The 15,456-nt window shown below is 47.1% G+C and overlaps 2 protein-coding genes across 8 annotated transcripts in view; one reads left to right on the forward strand and one right to left on the reverse strand.

The window, feature by feature from the left end:
• Positions 1-10,751, reverse strand: part of szt2 (SZT2 subunit of KICSTOR complex) — a 98,626-nt gene extending 87,875 nt beyond the window's left edge. For all 7 annotated transcript variants that reach the window (XM_062563358.1, XM_037469648.2, XM_062563360.1 and 4 more), the window contains exons 1-6: positions 10,569-10,751; positions 9,646-9,771; positions 8,536-8,709; positions 6,308-6,478; positions 5,536-5,658; positions 4,612-4,774 (exon numbers count right to left, since the gene is read on the reverse strand). In XM_062563358.1, coding sequence (XP_062419342.1) covers positions 4,612-4,774; positions 5,536-5,658; positions 6,308-6,478; positions 8,536-8,709; positions 9,646-9,771; positions 10,569-10,592 — 781 coding nt within the window. In that variant the 5' untranslated portion in view covers positions 10,593-10,751. The remainder of the gene's footprint in view (positions 1-4,611; positions 4,775-5,535; positions 5,659-6,307; positions 6,479-8,535; positions 8,710-9,645; positions 9,772-10,568) is intronic.
• An 800-nt stretch (positions 10,752-11,551) lies between these two features.
• Positions 11,552-15,055, forward strand: ddx10 (DEAD (Asp-Glu-Ala-Asp) box polypeptide 10). The gene is made up of 2 exons (XM_037470236.2): positions 11,552-13,241; positions 13,757-15,055. The coding sequence occupies exons 1-2, from the start codon at positions 11,901-11,903 to the stop codon at positions 14,894-14,896; spliced, it is 2,481 nt and encodes an 826-aa protein (XP_037326133.2). The 5' UTR covers positions 11,552-11,900; the 3' UTR covers positions 14,897-15,055.
• Positions 15,056-15,456: the final 401 nt, after the last annotated feature.

The following is a 15,456-nucleotide window of genomic DNA, read 5'->3' on the forward strand; positions in this document are numbered from 1 at the left end:
TGGGTCGACACAAAGAAGAATTGTCGGCAGCCAGGCAGGCCGTTGAGAGTCTGGCCGCTCAGGTGAACGACCTGTCTATGCGCCTCACCCAGACCCATTCCGAGTCTCCATTTTCACTCTCCTACTCGTCGTCTCCTGAGCCTCGCATCAATAACCCCCCGTGTTACGCTGGGGAGCCGGCGGAATGCAGGGCATTCCTGACGCAGTGTGAGGTGGCCTTCTCTCTGCAACCGCGGACCTATGCTGAAGACCAAGCCCGCATCGCCTATGTGATTTCCCTACTAACCGGGCGCGCCCGTGAATGGGGAACCTCAGTTTGGGAGGCTGGAGGTCCCTGCTGCGGACGCTTCCTCCTCTTCAAGGAGGAGATGATAAAAGTATTTGACCAGTCAGTCTTTGGACGCGAGGCATCGCGTTTCTTGAGCACCATTCGTCAGGGAAAGAGGTCCGTTGCCGACTTCGCTATAGAGTTCCGAACTCTTTCCACTACCAGCGAATGGAACGAACCCGCCTTGGTGGCCCGTTTTTTAGAGGGGTTGAACATAGAACTCAAGGAGGAGATTTACGCTCGTGAGTCACCGGCCGAGCTCGACACGCTGATCGAGCTGGCAATCCGCCTCGATCGGTGCTTTCAACATTGGCGACGAGCCCGCACTGCTGCCCCGACACCTCGAGAGTTATTTCCCCCTTTTTCTCCCGAACCTGAGCCCATGCAGCTGGGTGGCATTCGCCTCCGGCCGGAGGAGAAACAACGCCGCCTCTCGAACAGACTGTGCCTTTACTGCGGTGCGGCGGGCCACTTCGCCGCTTCCTGTCCGGCAAAAGACAGAGCTCGCCAGTAGACAGAGGAGTACTGGCGAGCGCGGCGGTGTCTTCATCCTCATCCAGATCCCGCACCACTCTCCCCGCCGTTCTAAGGTGGGCTGGCTCATCTGCCTCCTGTCCGGCGCTGATTGACTCGGGGGCGGAGGGAAACTTCCTAGACGAGAGATGGGCTCGGGAACACAACATTCCCCTGGTGGATTTAGAAAAACGCACCACCATATTTTCCCTGGATGGTGGAACTCTAGCTGAGGTCCATCAGGTCACCAGTCCGGTGAGTCTGACTGTCTCCGGGAACCACCAAGAGACTATTTCTTTTTTCATTTTTTGTTCCCCCTATTCCCCCATTGTCTTAGGGCACCCCTGGCTTGTCCAGCATAATCCCCATATTAACTGGGTCAGGAGTACTATTTTGTCTTGGAGTCTTTCGTGTCATGGTAACTGTTTAGTGTCTGCTATCCCTGCCGTGTCCTCTGTCTCTGTTTTTCAGGAGGAGCCCGGTGATCTGACTGGCGTACCGGAGGAGTACCATGACATGCGGGCGGTTTTCAGCCGCTCCCGGGCCGTCTCCCTGCCGCCTCACCGCCCTTACGACTGTAGCATTGACCTCCTCCCTGGCACCACGCCCCTTCGCGGTAGACTATACTCCCTCTCATCACCCGAACGAGAAGCGTTAGAGAAATATCTCTCAGTCGCTGGAGGCTGGAATTATTGTTCCATCCTCTTCTCCTGCCGGTGCGGGGTTCTTCTTCGTGGAAAAGAAGGACGGGTCGTTGTGTCCTTGTATTGATTATCGAGGGTTAAACGACATAACGGTCAAGAATCTCTATCCCTTGCCCCTTCTGTCGTCAGGGTTCGAGATCCTACAGGGCGCTAGATTCTTCACGAAGTTGGATCTGCGTAATGCGTACCATCTAGTTCGTATCAAACAGGGGGATGAGTGGAAGACCGCGTTCAATACCCATATTGGTCACTTTGAATACCGGGTCCTTCCCTTCGGATTGGCCAACGCCCCCGCGGTGTTTCAGGCACTGGTAAATGACGTCCTGCGCGACATGTTAAACATCTTCGTATTTGTTTATCTGGACGACATTCTAATCTTCTCACCCTCTCTCGAGTTACACGTCCAACACGTCCGTCGGGTCTTACAACGCCTGCTCGAGAACCGCCTTTTTGTTAAGTCTGAGAAATGTGTCTTTCACTCGCATTCGGTTACGTTCCTTGGGTCTGTGATCTCCGCTGGGGGAATCAGCATGGACCCCCAGAAGGTACGGGCGGTCCTCAATTGGCCAGCCCCGGAGTCTCGCGTTGCTCTCCAGCGGTTTTTAGGATTCGCAAATTTCTACAGGCGATTCATTCGCAATTTTAGTCAGGTGGCTGCCCCCCTGTCCGCACTCACGTCGACCAAGTGAAGGTTTTATTGGTCAGAACCGGCACAAGAGGCCTTCAATCGTCTTAAAAGTTTATTCACCTCTGCGCCCATTTTAGTCACCCCGGACCACGCAAGACAATTTATTGTTGAGGTCGACGCCTCTGACGTAGGGGTTGGGGCTATTTTGTCGCAACGCTCCTCCCATGACGATAAGATCCACCCGTGCGCCTTTTTTTTGCACCGGCTCTCACCCGAAACTATGACGTCGGCAACCGGGAGCTATTGGCTATCCGGTTAGCGCTGCGGTCGTGGCGGCATTGGCTAGAGGGGGCCAGTGTGCCATTCATCGTTTGGACCGACCACCGGAAACTGGAATACATTCGCTCCGCTAAAAGACTTAACGCGCGGCAGGCCCGCTGGGCTTTATTTTTTGGCCGCTTCGACTTCCCCATCTCGTTTAGACCAGGTTCAAAGAATGTTAAGCCTGATGCCCTCTCCCGTCAGTTCGGCTCCACGGAGGATGCCTCAACCCAGGAGGGAATTGTTCCCAAACACTGTGTGGTTGGAGCGGTTGTCTGGGGAGTTGAACAGACTGTTAAGAGGGCCTTTGCGCACGCCACCTCCTACTGCCCCCGAGGGGAGGTTGTTCGTTCCCGAGAGCGCGCGAAAGTCCGTACTCGAGTGGGGCCATGCCTCTAAACTATTCGTGCACCCCGGCGTGAAGGGCACGTTCGCCGCAAACCGTCAAAGATTCCGGTGGCCCAGCAGAGAGCGTGACATACGTAGGTTCGTTGCCTCTTGCCCTGTCTGCGCGCAAACTAAGTCAAGCAACGCTCCGCCGGCGGGTCTCCTCAGACCCCTTCCCATTCCATCGCGCCCGTGGTCACACATCGCGTTAGACTTCGTTACCGGTCTCCCTCCATCCGCCGGCAACACAGTTATCCCGACGGTTGTCGATCGTTTTTCTAAGGCGGCGCACTTTCCACTTCCCAAATTACCGTCCACCCGTGAGACCGCCCAGGTTATGGTCGATCATGTGTTTAAGATTCACGGTCTTCCCTTGGACATTGTGTCTGACAGAGGTCCCCAATTTGCCTCTCTGTTTTGGAGGGAGTTCTGTCGACTGATTGGGGCTTCCCCCAGTCTGTCGTCAGGATTCCACCCGCAGACCAATGGGCAAGCCGAGCGGACCAACCAGATTCTTGGGCGCATGCTACGCAGTTTGATCTCTCAGACCCCGGCGTCCTGGGTAGATCAGATTTCCTGGGCTGAATTCTTTACCCTCCTCCGCAACCGGTCTGTCTCCTTTTGAGAGTTGCCTCGGCTATCAACCTCCACTCTTTTCGTCACAGGAGTCGGAGACTTCTGTCCCCTCCGTTCAAGCTTTTATTCAGAGATGCAAGCGCACTTGGAGGAGAGTGAGATCCGCTTTATGTCGCACCAGAACGCGCACTTGTAAGACTGCCAACCGCCGCCGTGTAAAGGCACCCAGATAAGTTTGTGGGCAGAAGGTGTGGCTCTCCACTCGCAATCTGCCCACACGCGAAGACTCACGAAAACTCATGCCTCGCTTTGTCGGTCCCTTTTCCATTGTTAAGGTTTTCAACCCGGTAACCGTCAAATTAAAGCTGCTCGGTTTGTTACGTCGGATACACCCAGTATTTCACGTTTCGTGTCTCAAGCCTGTCATTCGTGCACCCCCCCGCCCCGCTCCCCCCCCCCACCTCTTGACGAGGTGGACTCTATTTATAGGGTTCGTAAACTTCTGGATGTTCGCCCCCGAGGGCGGGGCCGCCAGTTCTTGGTGGATTGGGAGGGGTACGGTCCTGAGGAGCGGCAGTGGATTCCGGCCCGGGACGTCCTGGACCGCACGCTCATTGAGGACTTCTACCGGTCTCGCCAGACTCCTTCCTCGGAAGCGCCTGGGGGCGCTCGTTGAGGGAGGGGTACTGTCAGGATCCGGGTCTCTCTTCCCCTCTGCCATATACATTCACTGACACACTCATTTGCCCATTAGTCTCACCTTAGCGCACACACCAACTTCTCACATAGTCTTCCCATCCACCTGCCGCTCATTTCAATCAGTGCCCGCCCCGTTTGCTGTTACACCTGTTTCTCGTCATGTCTAATCACCCTGTCTATATCTTGCATGTGGTCCCTCTGCGTGTGGATCCTTTCCGCCCGATACGTGCCAGCACGTGACATTACCTTTAGTTCTGGAAGCTTGCTACCTCTCTTGTCCAAACTGTGTTTCATTTAGCTATTTGAGTATACTATGGATTATATATTTGATCATTTTCATGGGTGCAGTTGAAAGCCTGGTTGTTAGAGAGCTTCTAGGAATACAACGCAGCAGCTTAACAACCACTTGATTGAGAAACTAAATGAGAACTTTGGATGGTATGATAGAAACCTACCTGCGCTGGAGTTTGGAGGCAGCAATTGAAGAGCCAGGATGCCCTGACGCACCATGCTGACCAGACCCATATCAGCCGACACCATGGAAATGCTCTGCCTTCTGTGAGACTGCTCAAACAGAATGTTGCTTTGGACACTGGAGCTTTGAACTGCCTCCAAAGACTAAAAGGCCCAGGAAAAGAAATACAATGATATATATTGTTAGCAACACTGGAGACCGGAAAATTCCACTGAAAAGGCAGTGGGTGACTAACTGGTAACTCAAGTGTTTCACTTAGGTTTACAACTGGGCGGACGGGGGCACAAAAATTGCACAACTGGCTAAATGTTTACATATTACAACTGCTGTTTTTGATGAAGATGAGTCTGATGAAGAACAGGTGGAACATGATTAGTGTTGTTTAGTGAAGAAAAGTTTGTCCTGTGCGGTTATCGGGAGGTCACCTCCTATCACAGTGGAGAGAACAGTATGTCAGTAGGAATTAGACCACACTAAGATGCTTTTGACACACTCCTTCTCCTCGAAGGTACCACCTTATCTCCAAACTCTCTATTAACATAAAATATGAAAGGATAAGACAGGCATTACTCTGTATTTATCTGAATATTAGCAAATCCCCCAAATGGAAAACCAGCAATAAGTCAGTCTCTTAATACTTGCGTTCTCTGCTCCATCCCCATTGGTTCCTCCTAAAGACATGAATCTTTAAAAATATAATTGCTCAATTAAAAAAAAAGGCTAAATGACTAAACCGATTAAACACCTGGTCTCTTAAATAATTATTTTTTGAGGCGATTATACAGTACATTTTAAGCGGGAAATTGATCCATACTCCTCCAGTGTTTGATTGAGGCCGCAGGACATGTCTTTATGGATTTGAGTTATTAAAACACAATGGAAATACTGTGGGTTTAACATTTGCCTGTTCATGCTGCTGGTATAGGACTTCTGCAATGTTGCTCTCCACTGCTCTGAGCTGCTGGTAGATGTGAAGCCGGAACTCCACCAGGTCCGTTTTATCAAGCTGACAGCCCTGAACCAGAACCTGAAGGGAAACCAAGACTGTCAAATAGACTGCAACAACATGTGGGTCAGGAGCACGTTGTGCCTCATCGATGCAGCTGCCTTTAAATCCCTCACTGTTTTCATTTAGATTCAGCATCCCACTTTAGATGAAAGTAAATTAACAAGTATCTACATTTAAAAATAATTGTGGTCATTACTGAGGTCAGCCACAGTAATGACCACAACCTCAAGCTACAACAGGCAAATCAGATACAATTTATCGGAGACACGTCATTCATACCCAATTACATTTTTGTGCAAAATATTCTAAAGACTAAGAAAGACGAATCCCATCAGCAATCAGGACTAACTAGCATGAATAGAAAGCTGCTAATGTGTAAAGCAAAACATGAGTTTCAGTAGAATCAACAAAGCATGTTCTGTTTAGTGGTCCTGTAAGAAGTGGGTTTATTCTAATTTAAGACTCTCTTCAGAGTAACTCAACATCCTTTAGGAACGCTGTTGCAACAGTACATCACAATGTACTCCAGTACCCTGTGACATTGCTTTTAGGTTAGGTAAGGAAAGTGCAACTTTGTTAGTTTACTGTTAATTTCCATTTTATGATACTATATACGTTTCGCACAAAAAAACATCTATTTCATTGATATGATGTAATGATACTTTACCTGATGGGAAGTGAGTCCAATGATGGACGAATACGCCAAAATGGTGACGAAGATCTTGGGCTTGAATGGCTGATCGGTTCCAGGGACTTTGAAGGGCTGAGTCAGACCGGCCAGACACCTGGACAGGGCGTTGAACACCTCGTCAAAGATCATCTCTCCGGTGCTGTCATCCTGCAGCAAACAAAGCAGTATGTGTAGCGGAATAATTTTGGTATAATGAATTGGACATATTTCATATGTTGTATGTTACTGAATACTGTTACACATGACATCAATGATGTAATCTCCATCATACTTCAACAGGCTTCTTTCTTATTTTGTCCACATCAAAGGGTTGTTTTAGGGGAGTTTTTCTTTTCTTGCAATGTATAGCAACATGGTTTTCATAAATGAATTCATTATATTCTGTTTATGATTTGGACATTGGAAATGTATGACATGTTTAAAATAGGGTTGAGCTAGGTAATGGATGATCAATAGAATTTATAACCCATATTATGTTTACTCCATGAATCTAGGCAACGGTATAATCATTATACCGGTTGTGTTATTGATGACGTTAGACTTTGGTTAGGTGAGTGAGGGATTCCAGATTAGATCACAATGTGATGCCAGAGAGGGAACAGACTGGGTGTGGCCATTGTTTGGATTGGCAAATGGATAAGGGTCAGCCAAGCTGGGTGTAGTTACCTTTAGCCATCACAGACAATTGCTGAGCACTAAAAAGCTGTGACCACCTGCAGACACAAAAAGGCGCCATTTTGAAAAGAGAAGCAGACCCTTCCAGAAAGCTTGACTGAAGTAGTTGGTCAGGAGGAGAGGGTGTCGGTTCCGGTACACCATTATGAACACCATTATCATCATTCATTTTGTAATTTAGCCTGCTTCTGTTTGTTATTAAATCCTTCTTGATTTTAATTTGACCTAGCTGATTCGTTTGACTTTGCACGGACACATGCTTTTGACCCAACAAGTTATTGTCATCTCAGATAATGAAACACTGGTCACTAGGCCGAACTAAGTAAAATGTCTCTGGGCTGTTCATAAGGATCTTAGTTTAACATCGTAGCATGTAGAACTTAAGTAGATGGGTGGCAACAGCCAGAGATGGATCCATGTCAGCAGTGCAGTTCGAAACGTAATGCTTATTCAGTAGGTCCGGGTACTTTCGCTCTACAATACAAAGGGTTGGAAGTATCTTGTGTTAGCAACCAGAATTGCACCGAGTCCATTTACAAAACCACCAAAAAATGATCAGATCAACCTTCAGTCCAAACAGATGTTTCGGCTAATTTGGACGATATTTTCTCCCAGGTGTCAGCCTCCATCCACTGCAGTGCGCAAGGGTGGGGAGCTTAAACCATATTACTGTCCTCAATGCCACACAACCTTGTTTGTACACTGCGGGGGGGGGGGGCTTTAGGGGGGGTGTCCATGAGGGGTAACGTGCGGGGAACAACAGGTCTGTGACTCAAAGGCTCCTGCACTATTCAGCTCGGCACATCATGACTGAGTAGACAGCAATGCTTCCAAGCGTCAGACCAGTTGACATTCTGTCCTGATAATGAGACTTGACATGATACACTTAACCAATCCAAAGTCCGGCAGCTCTTAGTCAATGTTGATAGCTTGGACAAACCTGACAAAAAGAAAGGTGAAGCAATGCTTCAGAAGCAGTAGCCTGAGGAGCAGGTTTTCTAAGCAGACTAGAAACACTACTATTGTTATCCACATGAATCGCTAAGTGTGTTTGGTTCCATGACCAATCCAATCCACACGTTGGAATGAGTGACTCAGACTTCACCTTGACTAAAAACACCAACAAATTGTAGCACTTAAGCTGTACTTATAATGGCTCTTATCTATAGCAAGTTATAAATCGGCTTATTTGATGAAATTGCACTTTCTTGTTTCTTGTTCTTCTGAGTTTGTATCCTTATGGTTGAAATGCACTTATTGTAAGTCGCTTTGGATAAAAGCGTCAGCTAAATGACATGTAATGTAATGCCGGCATGTGTTAGACACTTTTAGAAGCAGCATTATAAAGACACTAACAGATCTATTTTTCATTGTGATGAATTTACAGAGCAAACCACAAAATAAATAGATTCCTGTCCTCGTGGTTTGGAGAAGAACACGCCAACAACTTAACCATGTCATTTGTTTCCACTTTGTTCTATTCAGGGAACGAGTTAGCTCCCAACCCCTCACCCGTGTTTCCGTCTTACCACGATCCCTGTGGAGGGACTGAGATCCAGCTCGATGATGAAGCGGTACCTCCGGGCCAGGAAGGTGGCTCGGGTGGAAGGCACCAACATGTAGGGGCATACGGTCGGGGAATAATCCGCCTGCCATCCTTTGGGTAAGATGCTCAGCAAGTCCAATTCGTTCTCTGAGTTTAGCTGTAAATGAAGCAAGAGTCGAATCAGCCACTAATGGGCCAGCGCAATGAAGTGGTTTAGGAATTTCGCTGTATTGGACAAATACAAATATTAAAAATCAATCAATTTAAAAGGTATACACTGCAGTGTTTCCCCTGGGTTTACAACCTTTCGAGGTACCCCCTTGTTCACTGGTAGGGAAACACTGCATTGCACGAACCTGGCTATTGGTGTTTAACCAGCATAGCACACAAACACAACAGGTATGTGGCAGCGTCATATGATATGATCATACTGGCATGTGTCACCGGGGTCTAATGACAGATAGCTCTTCATTGACAGTTATCATATACAACTAGTACCTTGTGCCATGGCATTTTACTGGAGGATAACTAGAGTACACTTTAGTAGGCACATTGTGTCATGACCTTCGCCCTGGACACAAAGCTGCGTCAACTGCATTAAACTATTTTATTGCCTTAATCTGGGCCACACTAACCTCATTTTTATGCGTTAACTTTGACAGCCCTAAAGATATAAGTTCAGTTCAATTGGGCTTCCTTATTAAGTCATTTCATTTCATTTTAATTTCCTCTTTTTCTAAGGTTTGTGATGAGAATTATGACAACCTTCAAGTTGGAGTCCCGAGACTGCGAGGGGACAACTTGGGGCAAATATAAAAATAAAAAAGGCCCCTGGACTCCATGTGGAAATTTGCTCAAGGCCTTTGCGAGATGTCGTGAATGCTCTGCAAATGCTGATTTGTTCTCCCGATTGGTGGTTTTGATTTATCAAAGCATTCTACTCTTTTATCACTGCTATTAAAAAGCACCATGACACCAGTGGTTGCAGTCATCACTTTAAACGAGAGTGGGAAACAATTATACTCTATTCACACTATGCTAATGAGCCACCATGAGGACAGGAAGAGGAACTAAGGTGGTACGGTTAACTCACTACTTCAGGCTTTGACGCAGGCCAGATGACTTGGTTAAGTTTATCAAGGAACCACGCCAGACGCACATTCCTAGAGATCCGATACTCTTCCTTCATCAGCAGGTAGATCCGGTCAGCCTCCTCCACCTTCCAACAAGAGGTACACAGTACAAGTTCAGTCTGGAACACTACACTGCTTTTTGCTATCTGATCTGAATTGGCCTGGGTCTTTATTGTAGCTAGATACACTTGGTCTAGCCTGCAAATGATGGCAGTTAGAAGTCCATCACGTTTCCTTCTTTGCAAAGTGAAACGGCTGCAGTTAACCACAGTACAGCTGGTATGTTCTTCAGCCTAATGTCTACTTTTGTAACTGGTCTTCCTGTTGGAGACGTTAAACCAATACGTTCCATATGCATGTTCAATATTTAAAGTGCAGTGTTTACTAATATATAATGTATTTAATGGCTTATTTGTACGCCAAGTTCACAAATAGATCTAGCTCATTTGCATAACGTCCAAATCGACGTTAATAATTAGAATGCGTGCAAAGCAACACTTAACACCTAACGTTAACTGATTTAGCTAATGTGGTGATGGGTGATGCCCGTATTTTCCTAACGTAAGGCCCCGCGTGGTCTCAGAAGCGTAATAACCGCCCACTATCGCGATGAGATCTCAACTTTAACGTCACAAGAGACCCAACTGTTATTGTAGCGTGGCTCGTATTGTTGCTAGCATCTTAGCTAACGTACAGCTAACAAAAGTCTCAGCTCAAGCGTGACGTTAGAACTATTTTCTGAAGACTATTCTTTGTATGCTTCAAACAGAACTTGGGCGATTTCTGATTGTCAGGAGGAACACTTAATGGAAAATATGCGCGTATGTTCTTGACCAAATGCAACAATAAGTTGTTTCTGTGCGCAGAATACACATAACGTTACCTCGGTGTCCTGTCTCTCCGCCATGCCGTGTATAGCATAAGTACAGAGGGGACGTTAGCGAGACTCAGTCGACGAATAATCACTTATTTTGTAGAAAACAATCCGTCCAAATACTTGTTTATCATCTGTCAGGTGTTCGCATGGCGTTTGTGGCTAACGGTCATTTTCGTTAGGGTGACAGGCATACATTTTCCGACCCAATCTTTCAAAATAAAACACTAACATGGTAATTTCTAATATATTGTTATTCCCTCCTACTTTTTATTTATTTAACATATACCTGGTACATTTACGAAATGCAAGTAATTCCAAGTAATCACCAATGTAACTGTCTTTTTTGAGCACCTACATGTTTGAATATATGCGAACATGACAAAACCATTTTGCAGAGTAGGCTACATTTTGTCATGTCACAAACGTGTTGTTTGTTGTGAGTGATAAAATTAAGTTCCATTGTGCTGATTTCTCAGGGTCCTGGCATTATGCCGGCTGACTCACTGTAACTTTGATTCTTTGGTACTTGAACACTTGAGATGAAACACTATGTTACTGATAAAAAGAAATCCTTTTTTACTATGGCATTTGAAAATGTTAGCTCTAGCTAGTTATAACAACAATATTTTTCAAAGGGATTTCAAATGTTTTCAGCATTACACAATAAAGCTACCAACTGGAAGGCTGTCACAGTGGCAGTTTTTGTCATAGTAGTCTCCTGCCTAAAAATGTATTTTTACTTATTTCGATTTGATATTAAGGACAGTCATTTGTAGCCTGAGCTTTGATGATGAGTATTTTTCTGTAGCTATTCATTGGCTCCAGAGTAAGCTTTTATTATGCAATGACAGGTTAGACTTCCGCCTGTGATGCGGAAGAGTCGCTGCGATACAGGAAGGAAGTCTAATCAAAGGAACTTCCGCACGAGGGAGCTGTGGGGGAGGGAGCACGTAGAAAAGTTTCCCCGTTCTAATGATTTATTTATATTAGAAGATCCATACGGAGAAAACTTACGTCATGCATTGCATACGTTCTGTGAAAAAAACGTAATTTAATCTCATTATGTCTGTATTAAATTGTTTAGTTTACTACTTTTTGTTATTGGTAACGTTAGTGGTATTTATCATCACAATTTTAAAAGTAAAGGAGATCCTTGACTGAAGGATATATGTGATAAATGATATATGTTAGACGTGTCTATGGGTGAAACTGGAGGGAAACCTGTGATGTAATGCGCATGGTGATGACGCGTGCTACATGCGACGAGCCGTTTTTCTCCACGCTGTTTAGCAGAACGTACAGCCTGTGGGTATTTTCTTGCTCGGATAATCCCAAAACATGGAAATGAAAGGCGGAAAGAAATCTAAAACCGGTAAAAATATGATAGACGGCACTGACCCCATCCGAAACTTCGAGAAATGGAAGAAAAAATACAACAAGACGAGAGTAGGTGTGAAGCGAGAGAGAGTGGCGCGGAAGAAGCCCCAGTGGCAGGTCGAACGGGAGTACATCGACAAGCTTGTCAGCAGGTACGGCGAGATAAATGCCAAGGAAGCACTGAGGTTCTCGGACTTCCCCATCTCAAAGAAGACCTTGCAAGGTTTGCAGGGGGTTCAGTGCCGACAGCCCACGGAGATCCAAAGGCAGACTATCGGCTTCGCTTTGCTGGGTAAAGATGTTCTCGGCGCGGCCAAGACCGGCTCCGGGAAGACGCTGGCCTTCCTCATACCGGTGCTTGAGTGCCTTTACCGTCAACAGTGGACTTCAATGGACGGCCTCGGTGCTCTCATCATATCGCCCACGAGAGAGCTTGCCTATCAGACCTTCGAAGTGCTCCGCAAGGTGGGAAAGAACCATGACTTCTCTGCGGGGCTCATCATCGGCGGCAAGGACCTCAAGAGCGAGTCGGAGCAGATCCACCGCACCAACATCGTCATTTGCACGCCGGGGCGGCTGCTCCAGCACATGGACCAGACGGCCACCTTCCACGCGTCCAACCTCCACATGCTAGTCCTGGATGAGGCAGACCGCATCCTAGACATGGGCTTCATGGACACGGTCAACGCCATCGTGGAGAACCTCCCAGCGACCCGGCAGACGCTGCTGTTCTCTGCCACGCAGACCAAGTCGGTCAAAGACTTGGCGCGGCTCAGCCTCAAGGACCCGGAGTACGTGTGGGTCCATGAGAAGGCCAGGTTCAGCACGCCGGCCACCCTGGAGCAGAGCTACGTGGTATGCCAACTCCATCAGAAGGTCAACATGCTCTACTCCTTCATCAAGAGCCACCCAAAGAAGAAGATCATCGTTTTCTTCGCCTGCTGCAAAGAGGTGCAGTATCTGTTCCGGGTCTTCTGCCGCCTCCGGCCCGGCGTACCCATCCTGGCATTGCACGGCAAGCAGCAGCAGACGAAGAGAGTAGAGGTCTACAACGACTTCCTTAGGAAGCATAACGCTGTGCTCCTCGCCACCGACATAGCCGCCAGAGGCCTGGACTTCCCCGCGGTCAACTGGGTTCTGCAGTTCGACTGTCCGGAGGATGCAGACACCTACATCCACCGGGTGGGACGCACAGCCCGATACAAGGAGGGAGGGGAGGCGCTGCTGCTGCTGCTTCCGTCGGAGGAGGAGGGCATGGTCAGCCAGCTCCAAGAAAAGAAGGTCCCCATCAATAAGATCCAGGTCGGACGCCATTACAGCACACTCAAATGGGAGGGGAACGGGAAATTAGGGATCATTTTTAAAGTTGCAAGTATTCCAAATGTATCCCATTCCTTTTACCGTGTGTCAGCTGACAGGACATGTAGGTTATCATGTTCACTGATAGTTCACTGGCGGGTGTAAACATTTTCTAAGGCCTTTTTGTAGACAATTCATGCCTGTCATTAGGCCAATTCTGGAACTAATTACGCTCCATATTAAACACATTTATAAAAAGGCTAAATATCTTTTATTCTAGAGATGTTAAAAGCTTTCTATTTGTTGAAAATTTAACTTAATGTAAATATTGTATTTTCCCCTTTTAGACTTAAATCTGTAAGATTAATATTTTACACATTTATACACACGGGTCTGACAATTATATCAGCACATCTTGTCTTGACTACAAAATTCCACAGGATGCCTTAATTTCATGTAAACGTATACATTTGAGTACAGCATCTATATTCTAATTTGGTTCTCTGATTTGGATCTAGGTGAACCCAGACAAGCTGCAGAATGTCCAACTGAAGTTGGAGGCATTCCTGGCTCAAGAGAGAGAGCAGAAGGAGCGGGCTCAGAGGTGCTTTGTCTCCTACCTCCGCTCAATCTACCTGATGAAGAACAAGGAGGTGTTTGATGTCTTCAAGCTCCAGATCCAAGAGTACGCCAATTCTCTGGGCCTCGCCGTGGCTCCGAGGGTGCGGTTCTTGAGCAAGGCTCAGGCACAGAGAGACGAGAAAGAAGGTCTGAAGGAGCAGTCTGACGGAGAGGAGGAGCTGAGGAGCTTGAAGGCCCAACTGAGAGGTGGCGTTCCTCAAGAGGAATGCCAGAGGTCGGAAGATTCAGGCGACAATGAGGAACGCGCTAAAGAAGGAGAGGTACTGTTTCTCGGTTCAGACGATGAAAGTGAAGATGATCTAAAAGACTTGGATCTGCTGACAGTCAAAAGAAAGGATGTCTTTAACCTAGCGGGCGATGCAGAGAGTCCGGCGCAGCTCGAGCAGGTTTCTCTAAAGAAAACACTAAAACAGACCAAGTTCACAGAAGCCAAAAAGGCCCTCAAGAGAAAATTCCAAGTCAACACCAAAGTGGCGTTCAGTGAGGAGGGACAGGCCGTGCAGCTGTGGCCTCCAGCCCAACGGGCATCGACCCAAGAAGAAGAGGAGGAGGAAGAGAGCGGTATTTCTGGTATCAACATGGAGAAGGCCAGGGAGAGGCTAAAACTTGAGGACCAGCAGTTTGACAAACAGGAGTACAGACGCAAGGTGAAAGCCAAACACACTGAGCAGAGGCTAAAGGCCAAGGCGGCCCGGAGGGATGCCAGCAAACAGCACGGACACAACTCTGAGGAGGAGGAAGAGGACGAGGTTGTGGCGTATCTCGCACACCACAGCGAAGATGAGTTTGACCCCAGCACCCTGCCAGACCCAGACAAGCTGCACTCTGAGGAGGAGATGGCGACAGCCAAACAGGAGCACAGCGAGGAGGAGGAGGAGGAGGATGAAGAGGAACTAAAAGCAGGTAAAAGGAAGAAGGCTAAGCTGCAGATGGAAGACTACAAAATGTTGGACACCGGCCTTTCTCTGGCTGAGGACGAGCAGTTAGTCCTGCATCTGCTGGGAGGACAGAAGTAGAGCACACAGAGAATTTCAACACACTGAAAATTCGAACGTGAAAGTCTTTGAATCTGAATTTAGTGTTTGCTCTCCATATTGGTAAAGATCCTATAACTCCCACAATGCAACCTGTACCATATTTTATTAAAGCCCCATTAAAAAAAACAGTTCAAATCATTGGTACTTTGACATCTACATGCTAGCTGGTGTGAGTGCACTGCTTTAACCCGGTGGCTTCAGCTGATAATGCCGTCCTTAACGAAACCATTAGCTCTTTTAACACAATTAACCTCCAGCTACCAGCTCAGCAGTCACAGTTTTGATCAGCAGTATAGAATACTCTGGTACATCTAGCACCTTTTTCAGATCATTAAGGTTCACTCTGCTGATGTGTTCCATCAGTACTGTGCTGCTGTGGTTTAATTAGACTTACAGACTGACATTAGTAAACTCAAGCTGGAGTAACCCTCAGTTACTTTCCCACACTTGACAAAGCTCCTAGATAGGATGACGGTTGGTTAGTTTGTGGTATTCCGATTTCAGGTTGTGCAATCAATGCAAGTATTGTCATTACCAGG

The sequence above is a fragment of the Pungitius pungitius genome, chromosome 7 (genome assembly GCF_949316345.1).
Source record: "Pungitius pungitius chromosome 7, fPunPun2.1, whole genome shotgun sequence".
Taxonomy (NCBI): Eukaryota; Metazoa; Chordata; class Actinopteri; order Perciformes; family Gasterosteidae; genus Pungitius; species Pungitius pungitius.